At 40.8% G+C, this 22722-nt stretch overlaps 1 protein-coding gene across 2 annotated transcripts in view; it reads right to left on the reverse strand.

Moving 5' to 3' along the window:
• The window catches only part of LOC105490134 (solute carrier family 9 member A4), a 64047-nt gene that overhangs the window by 23373 nt on the left and 17952 nt on the right, over positions 1 to 22722 (reverse strand). The window contains exons 3-8 of one of the 2 annotated variants that reach the window (XM_011755520.3): positions 11636 to 11895; positions 9566 to 9783; positions 6768 to 6970; positions 6119 to 6205; positions 2815 to 2885; positions 825 to 986 (exon numbers count right to left, since the gene is read on the reverse strand). In XM_011755520.3, the coding sequence (XP_011753822.2) occupies positions 825 to 986; positions 2815 to 2885; positions 6119 to 6205; positions 6768 to 6970; positions 9566 to 9783; positions 11636 to 11895 (1001 nt within the window). The remainder of the gene's footprint in view (positions 1 to 824; positions 987 to 2814; positions 2886 to 6118; positions 6206 to 6767; positions 6971 to 9565; positions 9784 to 11635; positions 11896 to 22722) is intronic. The other variant, XM_011755521.3, reaches the window with a different exon arrangement.

Below are 22722 nucleotides of genomic sequence, written 5' to 3' on the forward strand. Positions count from 1 at the left end.
GAGGAAAAACTGGGCATCTTTGGGAAATTAATGCATTCTTTTGACATTGAAGGGGCTCTCATTAAATCTCAGAGTTAAAGCAGTTTTAAGAAGTATTTAGCCAGCTCTTGGGACAAGTGGCTACCGTACCACGTTGCATGGAAAATCATCTTGTAATGATGGGTTTATATTCCAGTATCACCCCTCCCTATGTCCTGCTTCCACAACAACTCCCTGTTCCTCAGGAAGCCAGGCCACTCGCTGCTTCTACTCCAAGCTGGTCTCACAGAGACTCAAGGCAAATTTCACAGTCTCATGTAGACCTTCGCCTTAGATGCAATTACAAACACAACTTTCTCTTTACATAGACCACCAATGACCACACCTCCTGCTATCATCAGTCATTCCCAAATCCAAGTTATCATCTCAGAAAGTTAACTCATCTCTCACGTAAAAGAGGAAGAGAAATGGCTTATGGGAAGAAACACAATGGTAGGAAGGACAGAATCACATGCACAGGGGTCATGTCAGGAGCAAACTGAGACAGTCCTGTAGAATATGCTGCAATTCTACACATTCACTTGCCCTTCCCTCCCAAAGAAAGATGTCATACAACTCTAAGTAAGCAACATATGCTAGAAAGTAATTTTCAGAAACTAGGTAAAATATGTTGAGCTTCGGCCAAGCCATAAAAATGCCAAGACTTAGATTACGTATTTTAAACATAATTTCTTCTTTATATTTCTGCCTCTTTACTCCTCGTGTACCTTTAAATGAGGCAATGAGTCAGTGCCCCTTGGAATTCTGACAGTGAAAGTTTAGAACAAAGAACAGATATGACTTACTGATGGGGTATGGAGAAAGCTGTAGAGCTTAGTATCCCAGTCTCCACCATCTCGATGGCTTGTTTCATTTCCAGCTTCTTGTACAAAGAAACAATGCTTGATTTGGGTAGGTTCTTTCGGATGAGGATTTTCCGTAAGTATCTATGATCAAACTTCTTAAACCTAAAAATGAAAACCAACATTTTTGAAATCTTGAATGTCTGTATGTGTTACGTAAGTATGCATTTCTCTTAAACTACTTACTACTTAACTTTATTCTGAAGAAACATCAGGACAGTGCCGGGTATTCATAGCATTTGAACACATTTTTTTTTTAAATTCATAGTATTTATGCATTTTTTAAAATAAAAAAAAAAAGAATGGCCTACTGGCCTGAATACATTGAAAATCAACTAAACAAAAGGAAGGGACAAGCTGCAATCAGGGCAAAAAGTGTGCATAAGTGAGGAGCGGGGGAGGCCCAGCCCAGCTCAGCTCCAATTGTAAGAGAAGAAATGAGGGGGCTGAAGCTTTTGAACAAGTGTTCCATTCTAATAGCGCATAACAGCGGCAGCTGCACTTACAGTAATACTGGCCTATTCAACCAGAACCCAATAACTTTAAATGGCCCGGTAGTTACAGTAGTTTTGCCCCATTATGCTGCAGATCATTTTGAATCCTACCAATTAAGGGGAAGAAAAAAACCCTACATATGTCCCAATAGCCTGAATGATGGAGACTGTGAATAGGCGAGACTGATGGCCGCTGACTATTGTAAGGAACCTCTGGCCGGCCCATTCGAGCGAGCTGCGCTTTGCATATGGTGCCTTCAGAGTCAGCCATTTGTTTGGAGTTGGAATTTTCAACACTTTCAATCATTTTACATTCAAAGAGTAGTTTGCCCGCCTGCTTTATTTTCCAGAGGGGAACATAGCTTCCCGGGCTGCTGGTTTATTATCTGGCAATTGGTTTCCTGGTCCATGAGCTCTGTCAGCTCAGCCCCTCCAGGGTCAGGGGCTGGCTTCCTGAGCTTTGCTGTCTGAGCTCGGCTCAGACCAGGCCTCCTCTTATTCCGACTGGGTCGATCTTCTGTCTTCTAGTTTTCTGCCCTCATGAGAAGCCATGGCTCCTGTGTATTCTCAGCCCACGGTAATCACCTCCCCAACCATAACACCCTCCCTGACTTTCCTTCACTGAGATCGCCTTGACCTTGTCCTGTTCAACTCCAGAGGCTGCCCTCATCCTTCCCATCCTGGATGCTTGTGTCTCCTGACGTGCCCGGTCCTCCCTGTGTGCCCTCCACTGCCTGACTCGCTCCTGCTTCCCTGTCAGGCTCTCTGACCACTTCTTCTCAATCTCCTTCCGCACTTTCTTTTCCTTGCCTGCGCCCAAGAGTGAGAGCTTCTCAGAGCCCCATCCTCAGTGAGCTGTCAGCTACTCACTCCAGCCGCAACCTTCCTCCTGAACTGGAAACGAAATCCAGTAAAACAATACATTCTGAAAGGTGAGATATGGTGGAGAAGAGGGATTTGGGCATTTAAAAAAAGAATTACCATATTTGAGAATCTTAAAGATCTTCCACCATGGCCTTCCCCACAATGGAGGAATCCCTTGCCAGGATTCCTAAGGAGGCACCAAACTCCCTTTCCAAACTCCTTTTCCAAGCTGGCCATTCCGTGGTAGAGCTGATCTTATCCTTGGGAAGCTTGTCCTTGTTTTTAACGTAAATATTATTTTTCTAATTTCTACTCATTAGCTGTACTAGTTCTCTCTGGAACAACCTACACCGACTTTACCGCGTCTTCCACCTGACAACTCTTTATTTTCCAGGCTTAGCATGCCCTGGAATTTCAACTGCTTCCTGTAGGGGATGGCTCTGGAGCACCTTATCTTCTTGGTCTCCATTCCCTGAATTCTCTCTGGTTTTATGCCCAGCTTCCAATGGAACCTTTAGAAGTTACCCATGCCACCCGTATCCTTTGCCAGGGAGTGAAACCCTCGGCCTCCTTACTTGTCTCTCACTTGGTAGTGACTCCAGTGCCCACACACGTCTTCGATTCCAGCCTTTAAGTGATCCATCAGCTGCCAAACAAACACAAGAAAATGATTGCTGGAGAAACGCGAACTCTGAAAGACACACAGGACAGCTAAGACACCTTAAAAAACAAAGGAGGCTTTAATTTTCTGGAGCATATCTGACTTTCTATCACTGTGTTCGTGTAATAAAACATTTGATGGCTTTCACAGTAATTTCAACTTTGTTTTGTGGTTTAAAGACTCGGTAGATAAGTTTCTTGATAATTCACATAATATGTAATGAAAACCGGGAACCTGGCATTTGTTTTGGATAATACTTTTCTAGAATGATCTAGGAAATGTCTCATTACTGAAATCATTTGGAGGATAATTAATAATAATAAAATATATCATATTTAAGATATTATTAAATAATTGTAATAACTGTTACTTTTAATTTCATTGCAAAAGAAAAGAACACACTGCTATCCCATAATACAATTTCTGAAAATATAATTCTATAAATATTATACTATAACATATAATAACAAAATATCTATATTCCTTATTTTTATATGCTTGTTTGATCTAAGTACTTACATTTCACCACTCGAGCAAATTATATTGCATTTGTTTTATCCAAAATTGTTTATGGAAATTTAGGAAAAAGTGCAGTCTTCAAAATAATTATGAAATTAGTCTCCAAATACTTTAAATTTGAAATTATTGAAGTCTATACTGGCTTCTGAATTTTGTCTTGAAAAACAGATTCAAATATTAAATTAATTATTAAATAATTTATTCACTACTTTCTACCAAAAATTACAACTTTTTTGAGGAAAAGAAAAATAAATGAGAGAAGAATGAAATATCCAAGTGCCATGGACTTAGGCAGATTTTCTAATTTGTCAAAATAATAAATCATCGGAGGCAAAGATAGAGACAAAAATCTATGATCAGTTTAAGGTTGGACATGTTTCAAAACAGTCACTACTTATCCTTATCTGTTGATTATTTTCAAATGGCCTTGAAAATTTTTCATTAGGATTTCCTGGAATTTAAATAACCAAATTTCCTAGGTCACTTTGACTATGAACTTTAGGGTAGATTTTGGAAGACTTCATCATTCATCAGTTTCTCTAGTATTAAAATGGTGAACTCTCAGGGATAGAAGAAACCTAACATTTTTCAGGTTCAACTATCTCCTCAAAGCTTGAATCTCATGTACAGCAACGATGCCACATGTTCCCAATCACTGGTTAGACACATCCACTTCAGCTTCAGGTGTGCCAATCAGGAAATGATTGTCAGAACGCTCTTTCATTAACTGACTTGAAGTCTCCACCTATAACCCTTCAGACATTAGTTCTCATTTCTATTCCTTGGAGCTATACACAGTGGTATCCCTTCAATGTTGTGCTGAACTTAAACAAACAGGTAGAAACCATGCTCAATGTCATATTCATCTTTGCTAGCCTGGGATGTTTTCACTAAAATCTGCCACTCAGCCATGTTTACAAAAGAAGTAGCACCCTTTGCCCCTCCTATAGTAAGAGTTCAAAAAAGGCAGAGGACCCCATATTTCATTGGAACTGTGACTTTAGAAACAAGCAGGACAATTTTGAATGTTAGTCACTGTGATAGTATTTTGAGGTATCAATTTAGCCAGGCAACTCCCCGGTTATTCAATCAAACAGTACTCTAGATGTTGCTGTAAATGTATTTTGTAGATCTGATTGAAGTCATAATCAGTTGTCTTACGTAAGGGAAATGACCCAGATAATCTGATTCAATCAGTTGAAAGGGCTTAAGAACAGGCCCCAGGCTTCCCTGATGAAGAAAAAAATCCTACTTGTAGACAGTAGCTCTTTTCGATGACCTGTCCCATGGATTCTGGGCTTTCCTAGCCAGTCCCAACAATACTGAAAAACAATTCCTTACAACAAATCTCTTCCTATCTCATCTCTATCTGTATCTCTATCTCTATTTCTATCTCTGTCTTTGTCTCTGTCTCTATCTCTATCTCTGTCTCTATCTCTATCTCTATCTCTGTCCATCCATCCTACTGGCTCTGCTTCTCTGTTGAGCCCTGATGGAAACATCACCAGCTTGGACAAAAAAGAGGAGGAAATGAAAGAAATATGTCAGACCCCCACAATTCTATAAGCAAGAAATAGACTGATAAAGTTACTCAGCTGCAAACTTATGCTACCTTTGTAAACAAAGGAAGTATGATTCAGAGGGTGAAGTTGAGAACTCAGAGGGTGGAACAAAGAGTTGCAAGGGATTAGGGGATTCCCAGCCCTTGAAACCAAACAAAGCTTGCCCAGGAAACATTGAAGTTTGCTTGGTATCGATGACTCCTTTTTTTCTTTCATTATCTCCCCAGCTTTTCGAAAGGCAATAGCCATAACTGTTATTCAACGAGTGTCCTACCATATATTTTAAGAGCAGATAACTTGTTTCTTGAGTTCAACAAATTCATAGATGAAGAGAAACTGAGCCTCAGAATAGATTATACCCAGAGCCTCACTGAGCCCTGCTCTAGATGATGGAGATAATGAGATTTGGGATTTTTGACCTGATAAGATTCAGATGATATTTTGGATTTTGAATTGATGATGCAGTGTATTGAGACTTTTGGGGTGCTAGGATAGAAGGAAGGTATTTTGCATGTGGAACAGATATGAATCTTTGGGACACAGACGGCAGACTGTGGTAGGGAGAACAATGACCTTGCAAAGATATCCATGTCTTAATCCCCAGAACTTGTGAATATGGTAGTTTAGTTTAAAGGAGTATTAAGTGGCAGATGGACTTAAGGTTGCTAATCAGCTGACCTTAAGCTGGAGACAATCTCCTGAATTATCCATGTGGATGCAGTGGGATCATAAAGCTCCTTCAATGTGGAAGAGGGAGGCAGAAGGATCATTGTTGGAGGGATGCAGCCACTGCAGGCTCTGAAGATGGAAGGGGCCATGGGCCAAGGAACGCAGGCAGCCTTTGGAAGCTGTGGAAGGTGAGGAAACAGATTCTCCCCAGGGCCTCCAGAAAGGAGCACAGCCCTGTAACACCTGGATTTTGAACTTCCGACCTCCAGAACTGTAAGACAATAAATCTGCCTTATTTTAATCACTAAGTTTGTGGCAATTTCCTACAGCAGCCATAGGAAACTTATACAGTCAGCCTTGGTAGAGTGGGGGAGGAAAGAGGAAGTCTAGTGACGTGTGCACACGTCTCATGGTAACAAAGGGGAAATGTCTTATTAATCTATTTATTGTGACTATGAGATAACTTACACGAATATGAAGCTCTTCATTGATGGATTCTTTTTTATTGGTTTTTTTAACATCCAGGTACCTGACCAGAGGGCCAATTGTGATTCCCTAGATCAGAAATAGCAAAATAAAAGGGTTCTGCTGTGTTGAACACTGTCACTAGAGAGAGAAAATTTATTAACAAAACCATTAGAATGTCCAATCTATATGTTTTGGTATAGCTATTACAGAATAAATGCTCCAATGTTCACTTCAGGTCTTCATTCTTTTAAGTACTGCAATAAAAATAGATACATTGTTTGTATTTTAATATAGGAATTTGGTTTCACCCATTAAAATAAACGTTCATTGGTTCATTAAGAGCTAACTCCCACTAAAACAAAAACGTATGCTACCTAGTACTAATTGGAATCTCTTTTTCAGAAATATAGAGTAGCTATTAGTCACCTGTTACTCAGGAATCTTTTTCTTAATATGCTGTATTGATTAAAAGGCAATATATTTCAGAAGTTAAAGGATGGTCACAAACATGATCTAGAAATCTCTGGAAATTTAGTTTGGGTATTGAGTGCAGATCTGAAAATCAGATAAAATGCCTTTATTTGTATTTTACTAATTTACTACGTTGTCCTGAAATAATCTATTTTAAATATAAGGGAAATCTACTCACCTGAATAAATACAGTAAAGTATATAACTACTAGAGTAGCAGTGACAAACATTTTCTTCCTAGGAAAAAGAGACAGAGGAAGCAAAAATGCAAGTGAAAAACTTCCGGCTCCTCGAACACCACTGTAGAAAATGATGCACTGGTCCTTGATGGAGAAGGGGAAAGTCCGAAACTGGTTACTGATATAGAAGAGAGCAAATACGCCTAGAAAGGGGGAAATATGTATTAGAGCAGAGGATCATGAACGAGCAGAGATACAGAGCTAGTGAACTGAGGTTGTGTGTGCGTGCCCTGCAAACAATGCAGCCTAATTCCATCATACATCCATGATTGTCTATCCCAGGTAGAGTATCTTTTATGGCTTTTCACTTTGTTAGTTGTGAGACAGTAGCACTTGAAGTGGGAATCTTCGCTACAGTTTCCTGGCATGTGTTGTGTGTATGTGTCTGCATTAGTGTGTTTAAATTAATAACATCTTGATTTTTCTAATGTAAGGTATATATTTTTCTAATCTATATTCATAATTTTTGTCCTGCCTTTCAAACCTAGTCAAATCAAGGGTATTGTTGAGTGGGTAGAGGGGATACACGCATTCTTATCATCTCATATTCTCATTAAGTATCCAAAGGAGGCCTGTAATTTAAAAATGAGAGGGGTCCTCTTAGAGACTATGGTCTCTACAATCAAATCCTTTATTGTTGGCTTGTCCCTCTTGAGGTTCATTGCAAACAAGGAAGGAAGTTGGCAAAGGTTAGGGGGTGAGTGGGTGCTTCTTACTGCCAGTGAGCTTCTTAAACAGAAGGTTTAGAGTGGAAGAGCTTGCTGGAAACATAGAGGAGTTTTCTACCACATTGATTTTCATCCCCAAGTGGCTCACATAACCTAGGTACCACCAATGCAGTGGTGCCTGGTGGGAAAGGTCTTTTCACTAAAGCTCTGATAAATCAAAGAAGAGTTTCACTTAGTAGAATAAAACTCTCCACATCCTATGTACTTCTTGTCACACAGACTTGCCAGCAAGCATTCTTTGATAATAGGCGCATGGATAGTGCAAAAGATAAGCAAATTTACTTTTTTAAAATATTGTTGTGTTTGTCCTCGATCCTCTCCATGCCAGTCATGTGACCTTGAGTGAGGTTTTTAACCATTTCATGTCCTCAGACTCCTCATCTGCTTGATGGGGTAGTCATAGTTTTTCTCTCAGAATGTGAACGTAAGGATTAAATAAATTTAGCATCCATAAATAACGTAAGATGCAGCCTTTTATGTAACAAGCCTTCATGAGTGTGAACTACTATTAGCTGTGATGAGTCAGGGTAGGAAGAGAACAGGCTATGAGGGGGAGAACCGAATTCTAACACCTGGCTTTGTCAATTGCTGTGATGTGGCCAATTTTGTCACTGTTTTGGTGGTTTTTCCATCAATTTCCTCAACTGTAAGAGTATGGGGTTGATCTGGATCATGAAGGATTAACAATGTCGACGTTCCTGCAATATATATCCTCCTCTTCTAGTTAGTTTCTTTTCTTGTTGGCTGGGCTAAAGCTCTGTAATTTTACTTCCCCTGGGCATTCGCTCTCCTCCCCTGTAGATTCCCAGAGTATTAGAACTGAAAGAGAACTAAGAAATTTGTTCAAATCCATCATTCTGTGGTTGAGGAAGATGATTTTGAACAGTTAAATGTCTGTCCAAGATCAAACACTGGTTCGTAATAAGACTAGTGATTTGAGATAATAAACTTGCATCACAGCTTCCTCTATTCTCCCACAAGGAGCTCAACAACATATATATTCAGAGTTAATTATAGATATTTTCATATTTCTCTATTCTTGTTAATCTCCTCTAGAGCCTAAAACCCATCCTAAATGAATTTGGAATTAATTTGTTCAAGATAGGTTCTCAGCCATTTCGCCTAATTTCTCTTTGAGTAATTGGCTTGAAAATATGGATCAAAGTCATTTAACATAACGCTTCAAATATTAGTCGAGTCACTTAAAAATAGACTTGCTTGTAATCAAAAGGCAACACATATATTGTATGTCAGTGCTTAATGTTCTTTTCTGGCTCCTGAAAAATAAATGTACAAGATAAATCATCAACCACTAGTTCTCATTTTAAAAGATTAGTTACATTTTACAGGTGTGATGCCAGTTACACTCTAAAGTTGTTCTTACTAATTAATACAAAGCTCTTTTAAAAATATTCACTTCCTGATTTTTTTGTTTGCTATACATCACGCATTCATGCACTCAACCCTCAAATAAAACCACCTGTACTGTTTAGGGGGATATTTTCTATCACTATTTGTCTTCCATGGAATACAATTTGTGAGATCTCACTTATCCTATAGTGAAAGTGTAAATAAATGCCCACAGTTTATAATCCATATCTGATGTAAGGTGCGAGAGGATACAAATCTGCAAAGAAGTGAAGAGCAAGGGATATGTTGGTCTTAGAAACCAAAAACATTGGTGCAACTCCAAATAAAAGTAACAAACATGTATTTTCCATTGACTGAATTATATTTAAATAGGTAGTTGTGAAAGTTCTTTCTTCAATTAAATAAAATACTCCTTGCCCCGACCTTGCTTCAGTGCAGAACCTGATCAGCCACTAATTACTTTGAGCTGACTGAGGGAACAAACAGGAAAGATTCCTGCTCACAACCAGGTGCCTAGTCTACCCTAACCGGTAAAACCAGTTAGCATCTACTCAGTCCTCTAGTTTTTACATTGCAGAAGGGAATAAAAGAACTGAAATGCAGCAGGACCAGAGACTCTGGGGTCCTGCTGTCTCTTACTGATGGCTCTCCAGATTTGGCAGAAGGCCAGGGTGAAGCAGATGAAGGCCCAGTTCCACTCATGATTCTTGCCCACGGTGGACACGCCCATGAAGATGAAGATCAAGGTCTCGCTGACACTGCTCAGCATCTTCATGAAGTACTTGATGGTCGTGTATGATGTCTGGGACACATTTTCTTCCACGTACTTTTTCATTGTTACCGCGCAGGCTGTGATTCTATAAAAGGAGCAGAGTCGAGTCTCAGAGAAAATCTATGAGGTTTTCCCCCTCCACAAAACGCCCTCCCCACAGGCGATGCCACAGATGCATGAAGCCCTTGTTGATGCAGGAATATCTCCCTTATTCCCTTCTGTGGCTGCAGATTGTCCACAGATCGTCTTTCTCCCTCTTTTCCCTCCCTAAGGGATCTTTACAAGGTAAAGCCAAATGTGGTGGGAAGGTGGGCGTGGCACGGTGAAATAAAAGGACACGTAATTCCCATGGGCACACCCAATGCGGAATGCTTCTCTCTTGCCCTCTTCATGAAGAGTTTTCAGTCCCAACTCACACTCTACTTTACTCTGCCTTAAACCAAAATAACAGAATAATTCAGCAAGGTTCTCATTTCCTCCAACCCAACCATAAATGATCAAAACTTCTAAAGCAATGCAAGGTTCTCTTTTATTGGCTTTATTTCAAATATTTCTGCTCGAGAGCCATTAAGCAAGTATGGGAAAAAGAAAAAAGCTTGCCTTGTCTTAGAAGTTTTGGTCATTTTCCAGGTGGGAAAGTGACAGACGCCTGGAGTTTACACTATCACATTTAATTGAAAGAGGTATTTCTCTACAATAAAATTAAATGTATCAGCCTGAATAGCTGGAAAGAAAGATAATGCCATAGAGAAAACAACATGACCAGATATAATAAGCCATGCTGAGAAGCCTCATTCAAAGATAAACATCTCAAGGATACAAGGACATAAGGATACACATTTCAAAAATATTTTCATTAGAGCCAAGAAATGTAGATTTCTAGTCTGATCCCACCTGCCTAGTTTCATCCCACAATGAAGAGCCATGGCTGCATGATGTGGTTGGAGGGGCACAGAGGAAGGCAGAGCCCAGGAACGGCAGTCCTTCAGGCATGCCTCTTTTCTTTTCTTTTTCTTTTTTTTTTTTTTTGAGACGGAGTCTCACGCTGTTGCCCAGGCTGGAGTGCAGTGGTGCGATCTCGGCTCACTGCAAGCTCCGCCTCCCGGGTTCCCGCCATTCTCCTGCCTCAGCCTCCTGAGTAGCTGGGACTACAGGCGCCCGCCACCGCGCCCGGCTAATTTTTTGTATTTTTAGTAGAGACGGGGTTTCACTGTGGTCTCGATCTCCTGACCTTGTGATCCGCCCGCCTCGGCCTCCCAAAGTGCTGGGATTACAGGCTTGAGCCACCGCGCCCGGCCAGCCTCTTTTCAACTTTAAAATTAACTTTTCCACTTTGGGAGGCCAAGGTGAGTGGATCACAAAGTCGGAGATCAAGACCATCCTGGCTAACACAGTGAAACCCCGTCTCCACTAAAAATACAAAAACATTAGCCGGGCATGGTGGCGGGCACCTGTAGTCCCAGCTACTCAGGAGGTTGAGGCAGGAGAATGGCGTGAACCCGGGAGGCGGAACTCGCAGTGAGCAGAGATCGCGCCACTGCACTCCAGCCTAGGTGACAGAGAGAGACTCCGTCTCAAAACAAAAACAAAAACAAAAAAACACTTTTCAAGGAAAAAACACACTACTGAGATGAGAATAAGTTTCCCCAGATCTTCTCTGTACCAGCTTTCCTGAGCCTTCTAAATTGAAGTGATAATTGCTATGCTTTCTTCAGACAAATCACAAGAAGAAGACGACGAAGGCAAACATTGGGGAGAATGTTCGTTTGACAAAGAACCTGAATCAGGTTTTATAAAAGTTTAGAAGCGCCTAAATCCTGCAACACCTGGGAGGGTTAGCGTCATTAGTCAAGTCTTTCCCAGCTGCCCGGTTCACCTGATGGGGTCCTAAACTTTCTTTCTATTACTATGTGACTTGATCCTTGGTTTGTACTCACGCCAGGATGCCCGAGAGATAGAGGGTTTCAGCAGCTAAGTAAGACAAATAGCTGAACATGAAGACGATGAGTGGCTCAATTGCAGAGATATTCTGAGTGAAGCGTGTGATAAACGCAGAGATAAATCCAAAAACGACGCCAAACAATACCCCTCCAAGCCCCACAATGACGAATCGGGCACATCCAGCCAAAATGTCGACAGGTTCTATGTCTTCAAATTTATGCATCTTTGTAAAGGCAATTAACATATTGTATAAGACCTAGACAAAAAGGAGAGAAAATAAATATGAATTATGAACAGAAACTAGGAATACTTTGCATGCAGATTCTCAGCTTTGTGTCTAGTTGAGTAATACACAAAAATAAATTACACAACAAAAAATACTAAGATGACTGCCTTTTAACTGTATTCCCAATAATTTAGATGTATTCGGTTTCACTGAATAAAAAGTGTAATACTCACAACTTGCAATCACTGAGCCCCTACTACATGCTGGTCTCTTTGCTAAGCTTTCAGTGGCAGTTAATTTATTACCTCTAAACTCCAAATGTACCGTTCCGTTTGTGTTCTATAATAGACAGTGGAATTCCTTTAAGCATTTTTTTCTTTAAAGTGAGCACCTAGTTAAGCTCTGTCCGTAGAGGGCCTAGAAAGGACATTCAGGGCCGGGCGCGGTGGCTCACACCTGTAATCCCAACACTTTGAGAGGCCGAAGCGGGCAGATCACGAGGTCAGGATATCGAGACCATCCTGGCTAACACAGTGAACCCCCGTCTCTACTGAAAATACAAAAAAATTAGCCGGGCGAGGTGGCGGCGCCTGTAGTCCCAGCTACTCGGGAGGCTGAGGCAGGAGAATGGCGGGAACCCGGGAGGCGGAGCTTGCAGTGAGCCGAGATCGCGCCACTGCACTCCAGCCTGGGCGACAGGGCGAGACTCCGTCTCAAAAAATAAAAAAAAGAAAGAAAGGACATTCAGGTGCAGGCGGAAGGGCCTTCCTGCAGTTTTTCTGGGGCCTGTGGGGAGAGTCAGCCATGTGGGTGTGAGGAACTCCAGCGGATCCTGCCTGAGCCACAGGTCCTGAAAGTGATCCCTCTGCAACCCTACAGCTTCGGCCTGGCCATAACCTGTCTGCAAAAAACCCCGGCATAGCCCATGTGCAACATGTCTGTGGCCCAGCGCTCCCAGCAGCCCACGCTCTGAGAGCCTTCTCCCCCTCCCCCGATGCAGCCTGCTCTTTTGAAGATTCTCTGCCATCTTCCAAGTGCAGGCTCCCACTGCAGCCCCGCACAGGGATTGCTGACTGATGTCTGGCCCTGCCTGCCTTCCAGAGGGTGGTCGATTGCTTGCTCAGCAACTCCAGACCAGCTCCAGTCTGGCTAAAGCAGCCAACTTCTCTGCTACCCAGTGGCCAGTCCACACCTTTTCCAGTAAGAGGTGAACCCCTACCAAGCGTGTCCTTCCTTGGGTGCCCTCCCTCAGCCCTAGGGTACATAGAGAGTTTCCTTATATCTTATAGTTATGCCTTTATTATAGTTAATACATTTTATAATGCATTCACATTTTTTATTTAACCTATCATGTGGTGTATCTTACCTGATTGCACCTAGACTGTTATTCCCTCCATACACATCATTTCATCAAATCCCCCAAACGACTCTAGCCTATGTGACACACTCTCTGAATTTTCCCATTATTTCTCTATTTATTTCAACGTTATTTTGAAGCTGCAGGGATCTACTTATCACTGTTTCATGCCTCTCCACAGCCCAGAACTATGATCTAGCTCCTGCAAAGCGGCAGCAGGTGTACAGGTAATGAGACACAGAGAAGAGCTGAACGAAGATCTCTGCAGAAATGAAGACCTTTGGGAATATCAGCCCCTGAAGAGTCCTGCGAAACCACAGTACATGCCTCTGAGCCTCTATCTACACCAGGAAAATTGCAAAAAATCAGAGCAGAGGGCAGAAGCTAAAACTCAAGGAAATCGTGGCCATGATGGTATTCTGCGTGCTTCAGAGGCACAGATGGACTGCATGGACCTTCTAGAACTGAAGATGCCCCCTCACCTTCACAGTCGGCTCTCATGTCCCCTCTGGCTGTGGCCCCCCATGCTGCACCTTGCCAGACTCGCCCAGGCCTTCTGCTTGACTCTGATCTCTCCAAGATGGGAATCATCTTCCTTACAGGGACACTCAGTGTCACCACTGATATCCAGTGTGGCCTGACAGCCTTTGGGTTCTGGCTTTGGCTTCATCCTCAGGACTCACCAGAACCGCACACTGCATTGTGTAAACACTGACCCCTTGCTGTGGTCTGCAGCCTACAGGAATTCATTCCTCCTCCAGCCCCTTTCCTAGTCCTGGCCACTCCAGGTCGTCTGTAAGCCCGACCTCTACTGATTCCCTCTAATATCACCTTCATGATAAAAGATTGTTGTTTTTGGCCAGGGGTGGTGGCTCATGCCTGTAATCCCAGCACTTTGGGAGGCCAAGACATGTGGATCACCTGAGGTCAGAAGTTCGAGACTAGCCTTGCCAACATGGTGAAAACCCATCTCTACTAAAAATACAAAAAAATTAGGCAGGACACCGTGGCTCACACCTGTAATCCTAGCACTTTTTGGGGCCAAGGCGGGCAGATTGCCTGAGCTCAGGAGTTCGAGACCAACCTGGGCAACACAGTGAAACCCCATCTCTACTGAAATACAAAAAATTAGCCAGGCATGGCAGTGTGCTTCTTCTCGTGTCTGCCAGCAGTCCTCACTGTTCCTAGGTTTGTGAGTGCATCACTCCAGTCCCTGCCTGCATCTTCACCTGGTCTTCTCTGTGTGTCTCCTCTGTGTCATATCACCTTCTTATAAGGACACCAGGCATTGGATTAGGGTCCACCGTAGTCCAGTGTGAGCTCACCTTCAATAAGGATAACTGTAAAGACACTGTTTCCAATTAGGGTCCCATCCTGAGGTTCCAGGTGGGCATGGATCTTTGAGGGGACACTATTTCACCCAGTGCAGCTTTTATAAACAAAATGACCATGCTGTGAAATTAACTTGTATTACAGACTAGAAGTTTTCGTTATAAATCTCTCAGAGCACAGATAATTTTATTTTGAATTTTACAAGGTCTTAAACTGTGGCTTATTCCCCAAATGGTTCAATCACGTTTCTTAAGAGAGCCTAGGATGCAGGTATTGAGTGTATGGATTAGTGCTCACTGCTCAATGTAGTAAGTAACCAGTAGCCAATAAGCACGGTTAGATAAGGGAATGTGGGCAGAAGGTTATAATAGGCTTGCCGTCTTCCCTCAAAGATAAGTTTCTAGTGTATTTTCTGGGAGGAGAGGAAGCTGAGGAAGATGAAGAATCAGAAAGCTTGGTGCCAATGGGTCCAAGCAAGTATACACACAGCATACAGACACACACACAATAGACACACACATACAACAGACACACAACAGACACACAAGCAACAGACACATGCAACAAACACACAGACACACACACATACCATGGACATTGTGATTTTCTGATATTAGGAAAGGAATTACTTAAAAAGAGAAAGACTTGCAGAAATCTTAAACTGAATTTGGTTAAGAATATACATGATAAAGTGTAGAAATGTCCAGAAACAAAAAAAAAAAAAAAAAAGGAAAAGCCCCACAAATGTCCCACAATCCCTCCTAGAGAAAACTACTACAGATATGTATTTTCTAATTCTATCTGTCTGTCTATCTATCTATCTGTCTATCTGCCTATCTATCTATCTATCTATCTATCTATCTATCTATCTATCATCTATCCATCTGCTGTCTATCATCCACCTCTCTATCTGGGGCAGTCGGAGCCCCTCAGATCTCTAACTGCAGGGATTCCCATCTGCCATTCTCAGCTAAGGCCGGAGCTTAGCAGGGACACTGAGATAGGCCCCTTTCTGGAAGGAAAAGGACTCCTTGGATACGTGTTTTAGTCTGCGGTTCCTGATGAGCTTGATAAAGTCTCTAAGAAATGCAGTAAAAACAGTCCCATCCAGCTTCTGTCCCTCCCTCTCTCCTTCCCCTGGAATCACTCTGCACTGTGACCTGAGGGCTCTCCCATCCCCCTGGGCTTCTTCCCCATTTTCCCTCACAGAAGTTTCTCTAGTAAAACTCTTATACGTTTAATGCACTCTGAGTGTCTAATCCATGACGGACCTGGACAACATCTATCGGTCTGTTTGTGTATCAATCATACTTTACAAAACTGTTAAAATCCTGGTCTATTTTATTTAAACAAACTGAAGCCATGCTTTAAGAAAACCTGGGCTGAGTATTTGAAACAAAATGTGACTTATGATTTTGAATGAATCCAAAAGAATCTTAGTGGTTGTGTCTCGACTCAGTGAGTTTGTTTAGTCCAACTTCACTTTCTGCCACATATGGGTCTTAGAAGGCCTGGGTATTGCACTGTTGGAGTTGAGCTCACACTGAAAGGAGTGAAGCCACAATGAGGAGTCACACACTCCCCACAATCCCAGACAAGGAAAATCTGAATGAGGTTAAGTGGAACCTGACTGTTTATTTGACTCTCAAATCCAAAGGAAACTCAGAGAACATGACCGAGACTCAAAGATTTGAATATTGTTGCCATAAACTAAAATTCTTTTACATAGCTTGTTAGACTATTAGTAGCTACCCAGACTGTTCCAATGGCCTGGGAAAGGCAATTGGACCAGCCTTGTCTTTGGACACCAGTGTGCCCTGCCAGGAAGATGCCATGGCAGTTTCAGAAGCTAAAGTAGTACATATAATTAAGAAGACTGCATTTACAATCACAATCCTTACTACTGCACGAAAAACAGTTCTTACCTTTCAAATTACCAGGCTCTGGGTAACATTATAGTTGCAAAAGATTTTCTTTGGGTTCATTTCAAGTCACAATAATGTGTGTGTATCTTTTATACACTGAAGGGAAAAGCTCAGCCAATGCTAAATCTCAAACATGTCCACAGCCCCATGGAGAACAAGGTTAGATTTTCCCTCTTCACTCATTGTCTCAGCAAACGATCCTTTTGTGTTACCTTTAACACAAGATTCTCCAAGCCTTCCAACATTATAATAGTGATGGTCCTGTAGCTGATGCCACTGTAAAAGTTTGCAAAGCCATTTTAACATGCAGAGACTCACACAATGACTAAAAACATTAGTCCTTCGACCAGGGCTCAGCAGAGGTGAAGAGTCAATCCCAAATGTGCTGACATTTTTTTTTTTTCTTGTTAACTTTATTGAGGAAAGACTTACATATGATAAACTGCATCTAAAATGAATGAATACTGGACATTGTGGACACCCATAAAGCCATCGCCATAGTCAAGATATAGAACAATTCCATGAACCCTGAAAGGTTCCTCATTCATTTGAAGTCCATCCTTCTCTCTGACCCTGCCCCAGGAAATCTCTAATTTATTATTGTCATAGTAGATTAATTTACATTTTATATAAGTTGAATAACAAATTATGAACCCTTTTTTTTCTGGCTTATTTAACTCAGCATGATGTTTTTGAGAGTTACCCAAGTTGTTGCAGATATTAGTGGTCCCTTCCTTTTTATACCTGAGTAGTATTCTATTATCTGGTTATGGCATATTTTCTTCATTTATTTACCTATTTACCTGTTAATGAATACTTGTCCACTCCCCACCCCCAAGTTTTTGGCTGTTTGAATGTTGCTACTATGAACATTCATGTACAAGCCTTTTTTGTAGACCTATGTTGTCATTTCTCTTGCATATGTACCTAGGAGTACAATGGCTAGGTAGTATGGTAGACATGTGAAAGTTTTAAGAAACTGCCAAATTGTTTTCAAAGTCATAATATCAGGCCAGACATGGTGGCTCATGCCTGTAATCCCAGAACTTTGGGAGGCTGAGGCGCTGAGGCAGGTGGATCACTTGAAGCCAGGAGTTCAAGACCAGCCTGGCTAACATGGTGAAACTTGTCTCTACTAAAAATACAAAAATCAGCTGGGTGTGATGGCATGTGCCTGTAATTCCAGCTACTCAGGAGGCTGAGACCCGACAATCCCTTGAATCTGGGAGAAGGATATTGCAGTGAGCAGGTGAGCAGAGATCATGCTACTGCACTCCAGCCTGGGCAACATGGTGAGACTCTCTCTCAAAATTAGAAAGAATAAAAACAAAGTCATAATATCATTTTATATACCCACCTGTGGAGCCTAAAGCAACCTCATCTTAGATGCTAATCCACCATGTTGCCTCTAAGATTTCTGTTTTATCCACTGTTCTTTTTGTAAAAGCATATACTGTAAATTTTATCCACTGTTCTTTTTGTAAAAGCATATACCCTTGATTTACAGTAAGTAAAGTAAGTACAGTAAGCCCAAACAACTTTGTCCATAAATTCTGCCTATAGACAGATTTATACAACATTCTTGCCTTTCCCTACAATTGTTCTACACATTCCTTCTCTATGGTATATAAGCCCTGGGTCTGGGGGTTAATGGCACGGGGCTCCACCGTATCGTCTCACCACTGCTGAAGACACAAGCATAGCTTCTGTTCCTAAGTCTCCGTTAAATGTTTATTTCTAAAAAAACTAGGTATATCCATCTCTTTTATCTGCCTCTCAGCTTCCTTGGACTTTTGGGGTAGACTTGGACAAACACTGTCTACTGCAGAACACCACCAGAAATGTGTGAGATTTCCAGTTGCTCCATATCCTCGTCAACACTTGATATTGTCAGGTTTTTTTATTCTAGTAATTCGAATGGCTGGGTGGCATTTCACTGTGATTTAATTTGCATTTCCCTGATTACTAATTATGTTGTGCATATTTCCATGTGCTTACTGGCCACAAATATATCATCTTTTATGGTGTATCTGCTCAAATCTTGTTCCTATTTTTAATTGAGCTGTTTATAGCCTTATTGAGAACTAAAATTATTTAACATTATTTGCATATTCTCTATGTCTTTTGTGAAATGCATGTATAGTGAATGTTTTCTTTCATATGTAGCTTGCTTTTCTGATTGTGCATTTTGAAGAGCATTTCTTTTTCTTTTCATAAAATCCAATTCATTGCTTTTTCTTTTTTATGTGTGTTTTGATTTGTACTTTTCCTGTCTTTTGACTACTCCAAGGTCAAAAAGTCTTTGTTTCTATAGTCATAAAGATTTACTTCCATGTTTTCTTCCAGGACATTTATAATTATACCTTTTCCATTTCATCTATGATACATCTTGTGCTAATTTTTAAATATAGCTTGAGGTTAGGGGTGATTTTCATGTTTTCCACATGGATACCAGATTTTTTCAGCACCATTTGTTGAATAGACTGCCTTCCATTGAATTGCCTTGGTTCTTTTGCCAAAAATTAATTGACCATGTATATGTAAGTCTATTTCTAAACTCTCCAGTCTCTTTCATAGTCTATATCTCTATTCTTTAATTAATATTGTAATTTGTGTAGAATTATTATTATTATCATGACATTATAGTAAGTCATCACATAAGTCTTTTAGCTTTGTTTTTTAGTTTTAAACATTGTTTCGTGTAGTCTAAGTCATTCACATTTCCAAACAAAGTTTTAGCATCAGCTTTGTCAATTTCTACTAAAATGTTTTCTGGGATTTTGATTGGCTTTTATTGAATCTATAGATAAAATGGGAGAAAACTGATACTTTAAAAATGTTGACTCTTCCATTAATGAATATGATATTATTTAGGTCTTCTAATTCCTGTCAGTAATGTTCTATAATATTCAGTGAAAGGATCTAGCATATCTTTGTTAAAATCAGTTGGAAGTATTTCTGTTTTGGGGTACTTTTAAATGTTATTTAAAAGATATCTAAAATGTTATTTTCTTTCTTGAAACATGAAACATCTAGAAGTGTATTGTTTAATTTCCAAATATTAAGAATTTCCTAGATATTTTAAATTTATTTTTAATTCTGTTGTGAACAAAAATATACTCTATGTGGCATCGAGGCTTCTAAAGTTATTGAGGCTTCTTTAGTTGTCGAATGTATGGTCGTTTTTATTAAGCATACCATAAGCACTTGAAAAGAATGGTGAGTTTGCAGTAGTTGGGCACAATATTCTATGAATAGGGATTAGGGCAAGGTGGTTGATAATATTCAGATTCTCCATGCCTTGCTGATGATATTTTACTTGATTTTAGTATCATTTCCTAAGAGAAAGGTATTAGAATCTCTTACTAAAATTATGGAATTGTCATTTTCTGCCTTTCAATTTGTCAATTTTTAATGCATGTATTTTGTTGCACTATTATTAGGTGCATATACAGGTACAATTTTTAGGTATTCTTGATTAGTCAGCTTTTTTTTATCATTATGATAGATCCCTCTTTAACTTTCTAATACTTTCTATCATTATGTCTTTTAACTGATATTAATGTAGCCAAATCAACATTCTTATGCTTATTGTTTGCTTGGTTTATCTTTTTGCATCCATTTACTCTCACCTCATTTATGTCTTTATAATTAAATTGCATTTCTTATAAATAGAATATATTTGGGCCCTGCTTTATAATCAGTTCTATTAATCTCTGGCTTTTAATTGGAGTGGTTAGTCCATTAACAGTCGATGCAACATTGTTATGGTTAGATTTAGATCTACCATATTACAATATTTTTTCTTTTCCCCTCCTTCACTCCTGGTTTATTGTCCTTTCCTGCATTCATTTTTATCTATTGAATACTTTTTAGAATTCTATTTTAATTTTATCTATTGATCAAATTTTTTGCATTATATTTAGTGGTGCTCTACAGTAACATCCTTAACTTTTTACAGTATACTTTGGCTAACATTATACTACTTCATATAAAATAAAGCAACCTTATAGCCATGTCAGTTCATTAAATGTACTGACTTTTAACTGTCCTTAAGAACCAAAGTAAGAAACCTCTTTGTAGTCATAATATTAAATCTTATGGATTCATTTGACACTGATAGCTGAGGCCCTAATAATAATTAATTGCATTTTGTTGTGATCACCAAACCTCCTAGCCATGATAGTTATGGTCCCCACCATGCACATGGATCCCTGTAAGGGTAACTTCTATGACATAGCATCTGAGGAAGGGGTAGTCTTGTTTGACTACATTACTTTTAACAGGGGACTTTCTACTCAAGGGTGAGAGTAGACAGACCTTCAATAAGTCTATCTATAGACTGGGGTCTGGGAAGTAGTCTGAGGTGAAACCCTCTGCCCAGCTTGCAGCTATGGTAACTGTTTTTTCTGTCGCAAACATAATTGACTTGGAATGGATGACTAGAGAAATACAGTGAGATAGATTAAGGTACAATGAGGGACCATGAACAACTATGAGTTGTGGGACAGAAAAACTGAAAAATAGAAACTAAGAGAAGGGAAAGGATAATTGAGTGGATGATATGGAAGCTAACTGGAGTGGTGATATGGCTTGACTGTATCCCCACCCAAATCTCATCTTGAATTATAGTTCCCGTAATCCCTATGTGTTAGGGGAGTGACATGGTGGGAGGTAATTGAATCATAGGGATGGTTACTTCCATGCTGTTCTCATGATAGTGAGTGAGTTCTCACAAGATCTGATGGTTTTATAAAGGACAGTTCCCCTGTACATGCTCTCTTGCCTGCCACCATGTAAGACGTGCCTTTGCTCCTCCTTTGCTTTCTGCCATAATTGTGAGGCCTCCCCAGTCATGTGGAACTGTGAGTCAATTAAATCTCTTTCTCTTTATAAATTACCCAGTCTTGGGTATTTCTTCATAGCAGCATGAAAGTGGACTAATACAGCAAATTGGTACAGGTAGAGTAGGGTGCTACTATAAGGATACCCAAAAGTATGAAAGTGATTTTGGAACTGGGTAACAGGCAGAGTTTAGAGGAATTTGGAGGGCTCAGAAGAAGACAAGAAAGATTGGAACTTCCAAGAGACTTGGAAGGCTCAGAAGACAGGAAGGTGTGGGAAAGTTTGGAACTTCCTAGAGACTTGTTGAATCGCTTTGGCCAAAATGCTGATAGTGATATGGACAATAAAGTCCAGGCTGAGGTCGTCTCAGATGAAGATAAAGAACTTGTTGGGAACTGGAATAAAGGTAACTCTTTCTATGTTTTAGCAAAGAGATTGGCAGCATTTTGCCCCTGCTCTAGAAATCTGTGGAACTTTGAACTTGAGAGAGATGATTTAGAGTACCTGGCAGAAGAAATTTCTAATAGGCGAAGCATCCAAGAGGATGCAGAGCATACACATTTGGAAAATTTGCAGCCTGAGGATGAGGTAGAAAAGAAAAAAAACATTTTTTGTGGAGAAATTCAAGCCTGCAGCAGAAATTTGCACAAGTAATGAGGAGTTGAATGTTAATCACCAAGACAATGGGGAAAATGTCTCCAGGTTCTCCAGGATATATCAGAGACCTTCACAGCAGTCCCTCCCATCACAGGGCTGGAGGCCTAGGGGGAAAAATGGTTTCCTGGGCTGACGCCAGGGCCCCCGTGCTCTAGGCAGCCTTAGGACATGGTGTGCTCTGTCTCAGCTGCTTCAGCTCCAGCTGTGGCTAAAAGGGGCCAACGTACAGCTCAGGTCATTGCTTCAGTGGGTATAAGCTCCAAGCTTTGGCACCTTACACATGGTGTTGGGTCTGTGGGTGCACAGAAGTCAAGAATTGAGGTTTGGGAACCTCTGCCTAGATTTCATAGGATGTATGGTAACGTCTGGATGTCCAAGCCAAAGTTTTCTGCACGAGCAGGGCCCTCATGGAGAACTTCTACCAGGACAGTGCAGAAGGAAAATGTGGGGTTGAAGCCCCCATGCAGTCTCCCCATTTGGGCGCTGCCTCGTGGGGCTGTGAGAGGAAGACCACAGGCCTCCAGACCCCAGAATGGTAGATCCACTGACAGCTTGTACCATGTGCCTGGAAAAGCCACAGACCCTCAACACCAGCCCATGAAAGCAGCTGGGGTAGAGGGGGAGGTGGGGGTTGTACCCTGCAAAACTACAGGGGCAGAGCATAGGAACCCAAGACCATAGGAACCTACTTGCATTAGCATGACCTGGATGTGAGACATGGAATCAAAGGAGATAATTTTG

The sequence above is a fragment of the Macaca nemestrina genome, chromosome 13 (assembly GCF_043159975.1).
Source record: "Macaca nemestrina isolate mMacNem1 chromosome 13, mMacNem.hap1, whole genome shotgun sequence".
Lineage (NCBI taxonomy): Eukaryota > Metazoa > Chordata > Mammalia > Primates > Cercopithecidae > Macaca > Macaca nemestrina.